General features: G+C 41.5%; 1 protein-coding gene across 4 annotated transcripts in view; it reads left to right on the top strand.

The window, feature by feature from the left end:
- The window catches only part of LOC116234660 (transducin-like enhancer protein 4), a 104,147-nt gene that overhangs the window by 51,561 nt on the left and 36,323 nt on the right, over positions 1 to 16,263 (top strand). For 2 of the 4 annotated variants that reach the window (XM_031602391.2, XM_031602392.2), the window contains exons 7-8: positions 4,812 to 5,016; positions 5,427 to 5,443. In XM_031602391.2, the coding sequence (XP_031458251.2) occupies positions 4,812 to 5,016; positions 5,427 to 5,443 (222 nt within the window). The remainder of the gene's footprint in view (positions 1 to 4,811; positions 5,017 to 5,426; positions 5,444 to 16,263) is intronic. The other 2 variants (XM_031602393.2, XM_031602394.2) reach the window with 1 other exon arrangement.

The raw sequence follows: 16,263 nt of genomic DNA, 5'->3' as shown, positions 1-16,263 counted from the left end.
CAACTAATATTTTGTATTCTTGAGCCACTGTTTTTATCTCAATAGTCTTTATCTCAATTATCACATTGTATGTATGCTGTCATAATAACAAATCTCTATAAACAAGAAATCATTTTACCTGATGAATTTCATAAAGCTATCTTATTCAGATATTTTGGTGATCCTCCCCAGCAGGTATGAGTAGTGTTTGCATGTGTATAGATATATCTTTTTGAGGCATTCATTTGTTAACTTTAGAAATGCCTTTAGGTTAGAGGTGTATGTTCAAATTGTTTGGATAGTGGCTGTATGCTTTCAGGGTCTAGGAGGGGAAAATGGTAGATTACTGTGACTCTTGGAAAGTATCCAGTAAAAACTTGAACCTTTTCCAGGAAAATAAGCTTTTGATGTGCTGGCTATAACAAGAGAGCATTAGAAGCTAATTTCTTAGTGGGTTTATTTTCATATTTCACTTCAAATTTGATCTCTTAAGCTGTACTGGGATAAGAATTAAATAAAGCATCAATATTTATAATTCCAGTTGTAAAAATTAGTGATACTCAGGTAAGTATCTTTTGCAAAGCCTTTTTATTCATTTCTTGCACATGGTGTTGGGAGTTATTTTTTCTCCCTTTTACTGTAGACTATGTAGGAGAATATTCAGAATTTAAAAAACAAAAACAGATTAGTAGCAACTATATTTTTATTTGATATATATTAATAAGTCTTGAAAATTTTAATTCAGATTTTAATAACAAACTGTCTTCTTAAATTTATTTCCGAAAATAGTTAAGTTTTCTTTTTGACTTCTTTCTGACTACTGGTTTTACCCTTGCTCTTACATTTTTGTTCTTTGGATAGTTCTTAAAAACCTTGAAACCTAGTAGTGGTGTGTAGAGTGTATTCCTTGGTAACTGAAGGAATTTGGGGTGTTTGTAGTTGCTGTTTTCTTTAAATAGTTCAGGAAAATTTACAGCAAAATATAGCCTGGTGTACTGCCTTTGCAAGTTTTCACCCGTTACGAAAATGCATACTTGATTCTACGCATACTGCATTCAGATGTGCTAGGGTTGTGTAAAGCTAACTGCATTCTAAGGGTTCACAAATGACATGACTAAGAATAGCAAACTAAAGAGGAGATGGAGAAGTGGGAAGTGAAAGCATTACAGCAACATCAAAAAATTACGTGATTGCTCAATTGGCTCATTTTCAGGCTTTCCTTGCAGGTTTTTAAATTTTAAATTTTTATGAAACTCCCCTATGAGGAAAGGTTGAGGGAACTGGGCTTGTTTAGCTTGGAGAAGAGAAGGCTCCAGGGAGACCTCATTGCGGCTTTTCAGTACTTGAAGGGAACATATAAACAGGAGGGGGAGTGGCTGTTTACGAGGGTGGATAGTGATAGAACAAGAAGGAATGGTCTTAAATTGAGACAGCGAAGGTTTAGGTTAGATATTAGGAGGAAGTTTTTCACACAGAGGGTGCCTGACGCACTGGAACAGGTTGCCCAAGGAGGATGTGGATGCCCCATCCTGGAGGCATTCAGGGCCAGGCTGGATGTGGCTCTGGGCAGCCTGGTCTGGTGGTTGGGAACCCTGCATATGGTAGGGGGGTTGAAACTAGATGATCATTGTGGTCCTTTTCAACCCAGGCCATTCTGTTATTATATTATTCTATGATTTGATGATCTAAATTCATTGTATAGGCAGAAATGAATGTAAACAGCTATTTCTGTTGGAATGTTTTTGTGTGGGGAGCATATCTGTCACTTGTTTTACTCCTCTCTATCTTTGGCTTTATGAGGAGAGCGGACCATGTCTTTTTCTTATCATGTTGTAGTGCTAATGTGATGCCCAGTGGATAAGGAATTGTCTGTGTTTTTCTAGCTTTCTCTGTAACCAAGCAGCTTTAGACAGGTCATCCTGGAAGGTAATGTTCACGGGTGATACTGATGGGGAGTGAAAAAGCAAAACTAAACTGTGAATGCTTTGGGCTTTTGAACATAGTAATAGATTTCAGAGGTCTGGGAATGGCAGCTGAGGAGGTTCTGCTACTTTCTGCCTTTGCCTTCCTGAGTATGCTTATTGGAAAATGGGACTTAATTAGATGATCATTTATGGTTGGTTTTTTGTTTGTTTGTTTGTTTGTTTTCTTTATTTGACATTATTACTGCCAACTTTGTTCCTGCATTGTATTCTGAGAGCAAAATATACCTAGCATTTTCACTTCTTTTTTTAAACTAGAGTCTTACTTCGTCTATGCAACATTGTTTTTTGGTTGTTTTTGTTTGTTCGTTTTCTTCTTCCCTCCCCACTCTCTTCAGTTAGTTTCAAACATCTCTGCAGGTGAATTTGTGGAGAAATCATCAGTTCTTGGCCGAGATGAACTAGGCCAACTATGCAGTTCTGGGTGACTTCAAGCCACTGCACTGATGTGCAGTTACACATACTACTCTCAATGCACTTATAATGTCTGGGAGATGTTAAGAATGTTTGACATATCCAAGGTGCAGAATCTCTTCTACTTTGTTGCTAAGTTATGTAGAGAAACTCCCAACAAAGATCAGCAGAAGATTACATTTGCATTGCAGTTTTCTTCAAGCTCTTAGGAAATCATCCCATACCCGTGGAGGAGGTCATATAATGCAAATTGAGTAGGTTAGTAGACAGATCTCTGTGGATTGTACAGAAATGTGCAGGGAGTACAATTTTCCTTGCATATTTTGATCAACTTTGAAATAGTTAACAAGGCCAGAAGCTCTATCACTACTGATATTCTTAGGCTCTTTTCATTGCTTCAAGCCCCTGGCAGATTAAGGCAGACATCTTCTTGCACTGGTTTATAGTATGTTTTTAAAAGGACTGGGGAATTCTGCATTTGAAATGAAAGCTGATATTCTGTATCACAGGTTATTTTGTCTACTCCTTTTCTTTCTCTGTTTATCTTTTTTTTTTTTTTTTCTTTCTCTGACCTCCCTCCAGTCCACCACAAATCCAATTTGCCAGCTTGTTCCCTTGCTGTAAGGAAGCCCCAGTCAAACCCTGAAGCTAAACAACACACAGTTGGCTCATGTTTCATTTTATATAGTTAATTTTAAATTCTGAGCAATGAAGTATCCTTCCATAAGAGCACCAGAGAAACAAAATATGTTTGATACATCTATGAGAATGGATACTTACTTGAATGATGTAGAATTGCAAGCAGTGAGAGGGCTGAACCTTTTTTTCTACCAGGAAAAATCTTCTTTTTGGCTTTCTTCTTGTACATTTTTTTTCTTTCTTACTTTTTGTGTTCCTTTTGGGTCATTCATCTTCTGTTCCTGGCACTGCTCTAAATCGGGTGTCATGTATTTACCACCGCCTTTCAGATTCCAGAGCTTGGGCTGCATTTATAAAAGTAAGACAAGGATCTGTACCTTTACAAGAAGGTGTTGAGGGGTGTACCTGTGCAGTGTACTGCATGAGTTAGGTGGCATGTTGCGTGTGACTCGCTTTCTTTCACTTTCAGCTCACCCATATGTAAAGATTCATGCTAAAGAAAGGAGGGAACAATCAGGTGGGCTGCACATTGTCTCTTGATAGATTAGAGAGCTAGATTGTGAGGTGAGAAATGAATTGCGATTCAGATGAAAAACAGAAGTATGAGCTTAGCATTGTAGTAAGAAATTTCAGATGGAATGTTTTTATGCAAGTTTTTATTTCTTCCTCTTCCTAAGTCCAATTTGAAGACGTGCAGGGAAGAGAGCAATCTTAGAGGGTTTCTGATTTGATTTATTATGAGCCTTGAGAAGTGACTGCTTGAAAGCTAAGAGAAAATTTCAGAGCTAATCTAGTTACTGAATGAGCTGGAATTAGTTGGACAATCAGTGGGTAAACCTTGAACCTAGACACATCTCTCTTGAGAGGTATTAACTTTTTTCTGGCCTTCCCATTCAGTAGCAACAAACTATCTACCCACAGTGGTTAGTATAGCGCAGAGCTTGATGCAGCCCTGGTTGAGGTCAAGCACTCCCAATTCGACCCTCTCAAGGGCTTTCTCTATGTGTTGCCAGTGTACTGGTAAAAATGACTTTAAACTCTTGTCAGCGCAGTTACTGGTGCATGCATCACAGTCCCACTCAAATAAACCTGTCACAACACAGAGTCAGCAGCTAGAGAACAGTACAAGGGCAGGCCTCTAGCTTTCCATTCGAGCATCACTAAACGTGCACAGAGTGCCCAATTATTTCAGCATTATTGAACAAGCCTACAGGAGGACCCAAGCCTTGCTACATTAGATTTTCTTTAGTAATTTGCTCAAGTACCGCTGAGGACACTTAAAGGGCTTAAAACGGTGGCTGCAACCAGTTTCCTTTTCTGGATTGTTAATTCAGGTTTTCTCTTTCAAATTAACTCTCACTGCATGCTGTGCAGTAGCGCTGGGAGAACTGTTTAACGCTAATTTTCTCAATTTTCAGCTTTTTTTTTTTTTTTTTGCATTATATAACTGCTGTTATAGTTACATATGCTTTGATTAGACGTGTACATGGTGTGTTTCTGCTAGCAAGAATGAAATATAATAGCTCTGTCAGAGGAATGAAACACCATTTTTACTAAAACTGGAAAATTCCTTTTTTTTTTTTTTCTTTCATTTTTGTTATTTCAGCCTGAAGTTTACAGACTGTGTTGCATCCAAACATCTGGACATTTATAAAGTGACAGGGTGTTTTTGAGTGTTGATACCTGAGTCAGTCAGTTGTATTGGCTGATCTGACTGGTTATGTTTGATGTACGGGATCAATCAAACAGCCCTATGCTCCCTGAACAAATTCAATATCTGTGTTTCATTTTTCACAGCAGCAACAACTCCAGGCCCAGCATTTGTCACATGGACATGGTCTCCCTGTACCTCTCACTCCGCACCCCTCGGGCTTGCAGCCTCCAGCCATCCCACCCATTGGCAGCAGTGCTGGCCTTCTGGCACTGTCCAGTGCACTGGGGGGACAGTCACACCTCCCAATCAAGGATGAAAAAAAGCACCATGATAACGATCACCAAAGAGGTGAGTGCTGCCAGATGAGTGCATGGCTTCATTCATTTCTGTTTTCTTCCTTTTCTTCTAATTCTCCTGCTTCTATTCTAGGAAATAAAATAAAATAAAATAAAAAGAACGTTTGCAAGAATTAATAGCTAATTGCTTTAGTATTTATTGCCTACTGGTAGCTAGAAGGTGTGTACAAATGGTGGAGTTCCGGTTTTATAAATCTGGCTGTGGAATATTAATAATTAACTGCAAAAAGCTAACATCTGTGCAATTTATTATTTAACAGATATTAGAATTCTTTCTTCTGAGTATGATAAATGTATAATTTTATGTAAACTAACTAGTACTTTTCTTTTTTTCTCTCTTCCTCCTCATCTCCTGCTGCTGCCTTCTATCCTCCATGCACATGGTGGCTTCTCCACATGCAGACAGAGATTCCATCAAGGTAGGTCTCCATTTTGTAGGTGGGAGGAGTGGTTCAAAAGAGCTGCACAGTGCACACATGGCCTGTAGTGGTGGTCACCAGGCAAAACTCGGCCATTAACAGAGTCCTGGATAGGCTGTCTATCACTCATTAGATGGTGGAGCTGGAATTGCAGGTCACGTATCCAGCAAAGCTGGTAATAGCACTCCTGCTCCTTGACTGGCTCCTCAGCATAAAGGCTGTTCCTGGATGTGGTAAAGAGGGCTACCCTGAGTCTGTGTATAAGCTTACGAAATGGAAATAATTAGTCAAAAGTTTTGAGTCTCTGGCAGCTGTAAAACCAAAATTCTGATAGATCTACGTGATGCCATCTCAAGGCAGTTATGGAAAGAAGGCCTGAGTCACTTGCAGAGAAAATGTCGTGGTCTCACATTGCTGTTGTTTCAGCAGCAGTTTGCTGACTGGAGAGGAAGAAACTACCATTTCCTGTTCTGCAGGCAGATAAGAGCCTTGTGTTTCCCATTCCAAAAGTCAGTTTTCAGGTTCTGAATGGCTCTGTAGCATATTTATATGTGCTATCCTGTGAATGGTAGTGTTTAAAAGCATGTAACACATATCTTGCAGCTCATGTAATTTTGAGCATTCAGCAGTGTGTACTGCAGTGATTCGACATATGTGCCTGGATTCCTGTCCATGCTTCATTGCCATCAGAGTCTCAGAGAGGCTCCTAGAGTTCTAATGCCACGAGTGGGCAGGTGTATCAGAGCTCTGATCCATCTGGTCTCCTGTGTGCTGCTGGCCATTTACTAGCTTACAGCAGAAGCAGTTGTTGCCGGTTGCACACTTACCAGCACAGGCCTAGGTAGCTGGATGCAGTTACAGCTTAGAGCTTGAACAGCTTTCACAATCTTGAGGAGCATAAGATTAAGCATTTTTAGATGATTGTGAGTATGAAATGGAAGAGGTGCTTGTATTACAAAGGGCAAGACGTACACCCACCTTAGTGAGCACTTGCAACTGGTTCATCAAGTTTTCAGTGGTGCTTTTCTTAGAGATATGTGATTTATTCTTAGGATTGTCCAAACAGCAGAAGAAGTGTTCACAGTACAGGTCTTCTGTGTATTTGATGAGACTACCAGGAATGGTCAGCAAGATGTCCTTAGGGCTCCATTATAGAGCTAGTTCTCTCAAATGTTTTATAAATAATTTGGATGCATACTGAGTCAATTTGTAGATGATGTTAAAATAGGAGTAGCTGCTGACTTCCTTGAGAGTAGAAAGGGCTCCTTGGGGGGATGCTGACAAATTAGAGGACTGGACAGTTGCTAATCCCATGAAGTTTGACAAGAGCAACTGCTGAATTTTGCACTTGGAATGGTGCAGCCCTGAATATTCGTACAGAGTGTGGGATGAAAGACTGGAAAGAATCCCTGCAGAAAGGGGCTTCGGGACTCTGGTTGACAGCAAGTGGAACACGAGCCAGCAGTGTGCCCTGACAGCCCAAAGGGCCAACCGTACCTGGGGTGCAGCAGGCCCAGCACTGCCAGCGGGCGAGGGGAGGGGCTGTCTGCTCTGCTCTGTGCTGTGCGGTCTCACCTACAGCACTGGGTGCAGCACTGGGTGCCACAATAGGAGGAGGGCATAAAACTATTAGAGACCATCCATAGGAGAGTTTCAAAAGGTCTAGAGGGCAAGGTGTATGAAGAGTAGCCTGAGGTCCCTTGGTTTCTTCAGCTGAGAGTAGAGGAGGCTGAGAGGAAACGTGATGGCGGCTGCAGCTCCTCACAGGGAGCGGAGGGGCGGCGCTGAGCTCTGCTCTGTGTGACAGCGACAGGCCCGAGGGAACGGCATGGAGCTGTGTCAGGGGAGGGCAGCTGGGGGTTAGGGACAGGTTCTGCACCACAGGGCAGTGGGCACGGAACAGCCTGCTCAAGGCAGTGGGCATGGCCTCAGCTGCCAGTTCAAGAAGTGATTTGTACAATGCTTCCAGAACTGTGGTTTGATTTTTGGGAGGTCCTGTGGGGTGCCAGGAGTAGGACTTGGTTTTTATTCTAACTGGGGATATTGTGTGATTCTGTATTAATCGTGAACTGAGGACAGAATCAGGAGAAGCACAGTGCTAGGCACAGGATTTGCCTGCCAGAGTCCTGTCCCCTTGGGGGTTGCTGTGCATGGAGACATACCCTTGTTTTTCGAGCACCTGTGGGTGGGGACGTGCCATGCGCCCGTCCTCACATATCTATTCTGCCACTGGCAACTTTGCTGTGTCCCCACAGAATGAAATGGAGCCGATTGTTGTCAGTTTTACTGTTAGCCACATGGTTCTGCACAAGAACTGGGAGCTGACAGGAACTGTCAGCTTTTAGTGTGAGCAGCAAAGGCATAGAAGCTGTCTATCTGCAAACATAGGACAACAACATGTCGGATTTCACTTCATTTTCTTTGTCATGAGAGCTAGAAACTGGAATTATTGCTTTGTGCAGTGAAAGCAGGCACAGATTAATGATGATTTTGGCAGAACATCCCCTGTTCTCTCTGAGCAAATAATTTCAGTAGATTTTCTTTTTTCTTTTGTCCCTGCACCTATACGAAAAAGTACAAGTAAGGCAGATATCTAAACCTGGGAATATAAAAAATACTTCGTTTCTTAAAGTAGATTTGCTTACCTGTATACTTGAAATCACAGACCTTTCACTCAGGAAGGTGAATGAATAGAACTGCTAGTGTATCAGGTATGACTATTTTAAGTATATTATTTAAATATATGATTATATTAAATGTTCTTTAATATCTGTGGGATGTTAAGGTTTTTATGCTAGTATGAATATTGTGGTGGTGTTTATACAAAAAGGCCGATTCTGTTTGGTTGTTCTGAAGTTACTTAGAATGACTCAAACACACTGTTATCCATACAGCTTCTTACAGCTTCTGAAACTGAGAAGAGGGCGTCACTACTTCTTACCAATCTATTTTGAAACGACAATTAAATGTTTGTCTCATACTGTGTTCAGGTTGTGAGTTGCCTTGTGTGTCGGCATTACAGGGCTTGCTTCCAGCTCTGCAAGGTGAAATAGTTTGCTAATTTCCTTAAATGTTTTCAGTGATGCCCAGAGTAGCAGTTAGTAGCTTGTTCTATCGATCTGTCCTCCCTTAAGTGGCTCCTGGTTAAGAGAGGCTTTTTATGATCATCTGCTGTGTGACTTGAGATGTTTTCTGTCAGCCAGAATGTGCCAGTTGCCAGCAGCTGGAGTCTGTGTGCTTGTATGAAATAATTTATTCATGCAGGATAATACTCCTTAACATTTAACAGGTAATGAACGTGACATAAATTTCTTTCTTGCTTTTAATTTTTCCCTTTCCTCTTCTAATGTGCAAACAGGCAGCTCTGGTACTCTAAATAATAAGTAATTTTTGGCCATCTGTCAAAAGGAAATTTCAATACAAATTTAAATTAATGGTGCCTGAAATTTTTTATAGCTCCTCTAAAAGCCTCTAATGTGCAGAAAATTCTGAATCTGCTGGTAGTAATTAGTGTAGCATGTAATGAGGATATGGGCAACATTATACAGCCCCAGTGTAACGTTTTGATATGGTAGCAAAATTTTGATTTATACAAGGTTGTGCTTGGGTTTAATTGTGAGAGACACTTTAAAGTGTTTTCTTGCTGATACAGATTATTAAGCAGGGCAGATTTTAGAATAGCTCATAAAGTGTAAATTTACGCTTTAGTGTACACTTCAGATAATGATGGTACCCTACCCGTTGGTACAGAGGAGCATGGTGTAGGCATAGTATTTCCCCCCTCCATTTCTTGCTACAGCTTCCAGTGCCTTTGATTAGTTGGGCAGTTCTGATCAGGAAACTTGTTTTCTCCAGTTATGCTCACTGAGAGGCTCTCCTTAGCTCTGCCTAGCATATATGCTGTGCTGGGAAACCCAGACTTCCGTTGCACAGAGGTACTTAGTATGTGAGATCTATCCCTTTCAAGGAGCAGAGCAGGAAAGAAAGAACTGGGCTGATGATACCTCTTGTGTACGAGGTCTTACAGATTCTTTGGAGACTGTGGCAAGTGAGTTGTTCCTGTCATTAGTGAGCACTGAGGCCAAGATACTGTGGCTGGAGTAAGGCATGCTGGCATCAGAAGGCTTTTTCTTTTCAGGCACAATTTTATTCCACTTTGTATCAGTCTTCTAAACACGATGTTTTCTGCCTGATAAGACAGCCCAGGCTTACATCATTCCTATCATCTCCCTGGAGTGAGCAGTTTTCTGCTGAAACCACATAGGGACCTTCTGGATAATATGAGATTGTCCAGAAGCTATTCCTAAATAATAGATCATCATCCACACAGCAAGCTCTGTGGAGGAGGGTGGCTTTGGGAACTGTTTGATTTCATGTTGGTTTTAGTTCCCTTGAATCCCTCACAAAGTTTGAAGTGTGGATGAACGATAGATGTAGTAAAGTAGGTCATGGGTCTGCTCTCCATGCAGACAGGAGGGAAAGGCAGCAAGCACAGAGGCTGTGCTTAGAGTGCAGTGCTGGCCTAATGGCTCTGAGGGAATATAATGCATTCAGGTACAAGGACAAACAAACTGCTCAGCAGTTAGCCGGATGCCTTTTCTGAGAAGTATTGATATGTCACATTTGTAAGGTACTAAATGTATTTGGCTTTTTTTTTTTACTTTTTTTAAAAACTAATAAATAAGTAAAAGATGCTGTGGTGTGCTCTTACTTTCTAATTGCTCCCATAAGGGGTTTTTCCACTTCCTTTAAGGACTGCTGATGCATGAGGCATTGCTCCTCACCTACCTTCTCCGGGACAAATTTGACAGAAATTTCTCTGACTCTTAAAAAAGTCTCTTCTGTAGAAGTGAGTCTCTGAAGTACCTTAGGAAGCAGTTTGTGAAGGTGTCACCTGGCAAACAGTTATCAAATGCTGGCAGTCTCTTCCTGTGACTCTGTATGAGGCACCTGGAGTAAAGAAGCCCTAGATGCTGGCTGATGGGAATCCATCACTGTCCCCAGTATCTCTTACTAAGGTATTCAATAACCTCAAAGACTTCTGAATCTTGTATACAGGATTTAGCTCTTGCAGCTTTTTCCATATCTGTTATTAATTCATCTTTATACACATGAATACATTATCTATTTGTGGGTTTGGAGTTTTTTTGTATTGTCGCTTTTTTCATTTGAATTGTAAGTTATTTGGGGTTGAAACCATACTGTAGTAAAGCATGCAAACATCGTGAAAACTTTTCATTTCTGTGTCAGATTTTACCGTTTCAGCAGCAATAAGAGTCCATAATTAAAAGCTGAAGTCTTGTGGCAGGAATAAAACAGCCTGTTTGATATCCCTCTGGAAATAAAGGTTTACATGAAAGGATTATTTTAGTTTCTGAATTAACAAATCAAATGCAGATTTGAGATGAATTTCTGTCCAACATGTTAGTGAACGAGAAGTAGCCTGTCAGGGCATATTCAAGTGGTTTTAGCAGTGAGATTACTTTTGCCTTAATCTTTGGGAAAGCTAATAATTATACATGCAGCAAATGCAGAGAAAGGGAACTAGTGTGAGCCTCACATTCCATTTACATTTCTTGTGGCAGGTGCTCCAGTGCTTGCTAAAACCTGAGCCTGTCTCAATTTAGCTTCTTGAGCTGTTAGCCACTATTAAGTGTTTAGACCTCTGTTCATGTAGTATGTAAGTAAGAGTAAGCTGCTTGCTCTTGCAGCTGTTATGTGATACTTAGGGGGGAAAAAAAAAAAGCTGTATGAATGTAATGCTTCTACAAAGATGAAAGCAGTTTAAATAAATAAATAAATAAGATCAGCAGTCTGGATATTTTCAAATGTAATTGAGTTGCTCAGACTTTATTCTTTCCCTGGAAGAGGAACACCACAAGCTGACATGTGGTACTGTAGTAGACTTCACCTTAATTGTCAAGTTTCTTTTAAGTGAGATTTCCTCCAGTGATGTGAGTCTCTTGCCAAATGCCGTTACATTCAGTTTGTATTCAACGAGCCAAAGAAACATACTTATCTGTTGCATGCCTAAAGAAAGTTACAGAATTTATTTCCTGATCATTTTATTTTGCCTCTTTAATACCACTCAGCTGAAAAGCACTTCATAGGCTTGTAAAAATCAAAACATATTTTGTATTCATGTCACAGCTTCTGTGTGTGCCTTTCTCTGTACAGAAAAAAGGCGTTGCATATATTTTGCTTTCTGTAAGGATGAAGAGGTAATTTGGAGCTGAACACATTTTTACTAAACTTTGCTCCACAGTAGTTGTGTTTTTTGATCTTCATGGGTGTTTTGAGGGTAGCATTATCAAAATGTAATGAGTAACTTCTGTTGACTTGCGATACAATAATTTGTTCAGTATTAATTGATATCTGCCTCTAGGCATGTAAGCTGTGCTGAATGTAACAGGTGCCCTAATTCCAGAAAATGTGTTGTAATTGTTTGTTTGTAGAACAGATGAATAAATATCTGTGGGGCATAGCTGGTCCTCAGGTGGTGAACGTGAATGAATTAATGATGTGATTGGGTGAGACATGCTTGTTTGTTGCAGTCTCGTCCAGTAACTGTCTGCTGAAGCAGAACAAATATTAATTAGCAGAGTCCTGTTTGTTGTCTTGGTCTATCTTACAGAGCTGATGTTTTTGGCATTACTTTTTTTTTTTTTAATTGTAATAACCTTTTCATGGCTAGACTTCATTCAAGTCTGTGGTTTTTAACGGATTTTTAAAACATGAAACTGAACCTCAGGTGTATCTCTCTTTTTTTAAAGTTACATTTCTGTCATTTGGTGTCACATCATTTGCCTTTTTAATGGGATCATTTGGGAATTTTAATTTAGTTCCTATGAAAGTAACTGCATGTACTCTGTTATCAAAGAATTAGTTGCTTCTGCCTTGTCTGATGGTTTCTCCTCCTCTACCCAATGGCTTTTTAATGTCTTCTGTATATAAATGTACTCTGGCCTCTTTCACTGCATCCTTGTGCTTGTTATGGCAAGGTGACTCTTATTTTGCAATGTGCCCACATTTGGATGAACTCTTACAGTGCTTCTATTAAACTTTATTTCGCCATTGGTGATTTAGGGTAACTCAAATGTTCTCTATCCAGATGCTTTCTTCACTTAGGAGGCAAACACTTACATGGGCTGTAATTTCTAACATGAGCAGTCATGTCTAATTATTTCCATGGCAACAGACTATGATGTTGATAATACAGAATTATGACTTCACATTGTAGAGGAGGAAGAGGAAGTTTGCTGGGGTGGGGAGGTGGGTGGAAAGGTCTTCTCCAGTGTGAAGTCTTTGACAGTGGAATAGTTAGAAGGAAGGAACTAAAGAGAGGGAGTGTATTTATTTGTTATATATATATTTTTTAATGTTCTCATTATAATTTAAGTGTGCAATTAAAATCATACCTTGTATGCTGGCATTTGTGGCTTACACCAGTTTATTCAGGGAGAACGTGTCTGGAGTAAAGCATGCATCTGTAGATCAGATTAAACGGGTATTACTCAAAGTGGTGGGAGAAAATAGGTAGTGTTCATCAACTTTTATCAAAGTGGAAACAAACTAGGTGGCTGCTTTTTTGCTTTGTAGATCTATGTTGGCAATGTGATCAGTTCTTTTGCTCTGTATCTGGCAATTTGTATTTTTGAGTTGTTAAGACCTTTATATCCGAAGTAATTTGAGACATCCCTTATTTTAATGCAGATCAGTGGATTCACTGGGCACTCTAAATGTATTAGAGAGAGAGAGGAAGAACTGATTACTTTGTAGAATCAGCAACATGGGTGAAAGGCGATGAAACTTTCTGTCCTTTGACTAAAGTAATTGACTGCTAGTAGTTGGTTAATGTTTTCATTTCATTGTTCTTACTGTTGCTTCCCTTGCACTGGGAAATAAGTGTATTCCCCATCAGAATGTTTTCAATTTCTTAGGCTGATTTTTTTAGAAATGGGAGGAAATCAGTGGTCTGACTGACTCCTAAGTTGTTATGATTGTTGAGTGCATCATGAATTGCCTAGGTTTAGATATGTTTTTGAGAAACATAGAAGAATCAATTATGCTGGCCAGTGGGAACCAGCCATTGAAGAGAATTTGTAGGAAAGTTGCACCATGCCTCTCACCTCTCTCCAGTACGCTTCTAATTGAGTTGAATAATTAATTAAGTATCTGAAGCTCGATTAACCTATTCTGCGTAGCAATTTGAAAAGTTCTGTGTTTTTTGCGTGAATGACATTTGGCCTTCTGAAGAACAAAAAATTGGAAATGCAAATGTTTTTCAGCCAACTAAGGGAAGAAAATAAAAATGTTTCCATAGCAACAAAGCTTCTTTCTAGATGGTTTCCTAAGATATGCCTGAACCAGAAGCAGATGTCTGATTTGAGAATCTTGCCTCCTTCAATGTAAACAAATAACTTCTAGGCAGGTGTTGGAAATAATATGGAAATCCTATTAAGGGGCCCTGGGTTCCTGTCACTCAGGAAGCCCTTGCCACAAAAGGGCTGGTTGTGTGAATAAAGGCGGCAGAGTAAATTCTCATTAGGCTTTAGCTTTTCCCAGGAAATGATTGTCTCTGGGTGCTCTTTCTCCTGCGAATCTGAATGTAAGCCGTTTCTTCTATTGATTCCCTCTGCTGCCCTCGCCTTCTCCTCTCCATTCTGGCCAGATTAACGCTTGATGTGTGCTGCTGCTGCTGCTGATGACGATGCTGGTGCCACAAGAGTTGTGACATTCGTGATGGTGACCCTGTCCTTCATGGGCAAGCTCCAGCTCATTGGCGTGCGTATATAGACGGCACTGCAGTTCCACACGTCATTGAGGCATAGGATGTACTGCCTTCCTTTAGAGTGGCTGCAGTAGTGGCCTCATCTTGGTCGGGTCATGAGAAGCAGAATCCAAAATGACATTTCCGGATGCCTTGTAACGTGTGTAGGAAGTCAGTGCTTCTTTTTTTATCCCTTTCAGAGTTGATGGTAAAACATTGTGCCCAAAGCTGGTAACCTGTCATCCTGGTGCCATGCTCATGCTGGCACCTCCCCATGCCAGGCTCAGCCCAGGCCCTGCCATGTGAACGCCACTAGTGTGGGGCAGCCTCTCTGCAGCCTGCAGGTGAAGCCTCCGAGGCAGTGTAGGCAGAAGTGAGTGCAGGTACACGCTTTCTGGGGTTTTCAGGCTGGAAATCAGTCCCTTCTTCCCCATTCCTGTGTGCACAAGGCACGCATAGCAATGCTCTTAATCACACTCAGAGGGTTAAATGTGGATAAACACAAAACGAGGCTTTTGAAAAGCCTGGCAATTACCATGCTGTGTTTCTCGGACGATAGCCCCCGAGACGTACTTCATAAAGCCAATAAAGCGCGCACCGGTGGTCTCACGTTGCCCTGGCAACAGACCACAGGGCACCCTGTGTGTGAAATGCATGAACATCTGTGAATTAATCGTTTTTTGTTGTTGTTGTTTGTTTATTTTTTGGGTTTTTTTTTTTGTTTGTTTGTTTGTTTTTTGTTTTTTTTTAGTTTGCCGTTCTGTGGGTGCTGGTGGGGCTGTGCTGGCCAGTGCCTGTGCCAGGGCTTCTAGGGCCATCCTGCTCATTGCACACTTGGGGAAACGGGTGGAAAAACATTGAGCCAGTCTGGGTGGCCATGGGTTCATTGGCCTGCCATGTGAAAGACTGAACTGATTGCTTCTGTCCACACTGCAGTTTACTGGAGTTCACCCTTCTGCTAGATTCTCATGGGATGGCAGCAAGGAAGGAGTCACAGGGCTGGCTGCTCTGCGACATGGAGGTACACCCAATGGGCAGCCTGCTCGCCTTTGTGCAACTTGGTCCTGTAGCACCATTCCGAGGCACGGAGCTCAGTCCCAGCTGTGCAAAGTAGTGGGTGTCCCTCGTCCCGGCTCGGTAGGCTGCAGGCTGGGCAGGCTGCTTTTCACCCCACCGTCTATCATTGAGTCTCCGGGATGACTGTAGGGGGAACACTGTGTATGTTGTATCGGCAGCTAATGCTGGAGGCAGCCGGGATTTTAATGAAGCACTGAGAGTGAAATGCCGCTCTAATCTGCTAATTGCATTACGGGGACGGCAGATTGCTCTGAATCACTCCTTTCTAAGCTGCAAGCTTATCAAAGAGTACCGAGGTGCTTTTAAGTGAGGCACTGCAGCCGGCCGGCCGCTGCTTGTTTGCATACGAATATGAGCAGGCACAGCTGTACCACTGTTTTTCTGCCTCTCGAGAGGCAGCAAATGCAGCTGTGGGAGTTTCCCTAATGCGTGCTTATGAGTAAGTGGGGCGGAGGGGCGGGAGAAGGGAAGGTTATCAACACGGCTTGTTCCTTCTTTTGCTCTCAGGATAAGTGGTCTGCTGCAGCTTCTCTGTGCAGCAAAACTGGCATATTTCAAGCTAGTTTTTGTGAGGGCACAAAGCATTTTCTGTGCTGTATGAGCCTTGCTAGGCCAAAGTAATGAGCAGTCATGATTTTGTTGAGGTTGCCCATCTAGTGGTGTGGCACAGCTGTATGGAATTGGGGCCGGGAGGTACTTCCCAGCCGGGCAGCCCCAGAGGCTGGGCTGCGTGCAGGATGTGTGCTGTGAGCTTGGCTCTGGCCACACAGCTGGCTTGGCAGCCGTTGCAGCTTTTTTCTGAGTCCTTTGCTCATTGTATTTCAATAACAAGTGGACAGACCATGTATATAAGTCATTGCTTCCACTGAGTTAAAAAGTCAGTGCTGAACTAATTAACATGTGTTTACTGTGTGATTTTACAGTCGTGGGCATACTAGGAAATCCTTCTAATTGGCTTGAAGTAGTTATAACA

The sequence above is a fragment of the Phasianus colchicus genome, chromosome Z, assembly GCF_987193195.1.
Source record: "Phasianus colchicus chromosome Z, bPhaCol1.hap1.1, whole genome shotgun sequence".
NCBI lineage: Eukaryota > Metazoa > Chordata > Aves > Galliformes > Phasianidae > Phasianus > Phasianus colchicus.
This window is presented reverse-complemented; position numbering and strand designations above follow the sequence as displayed.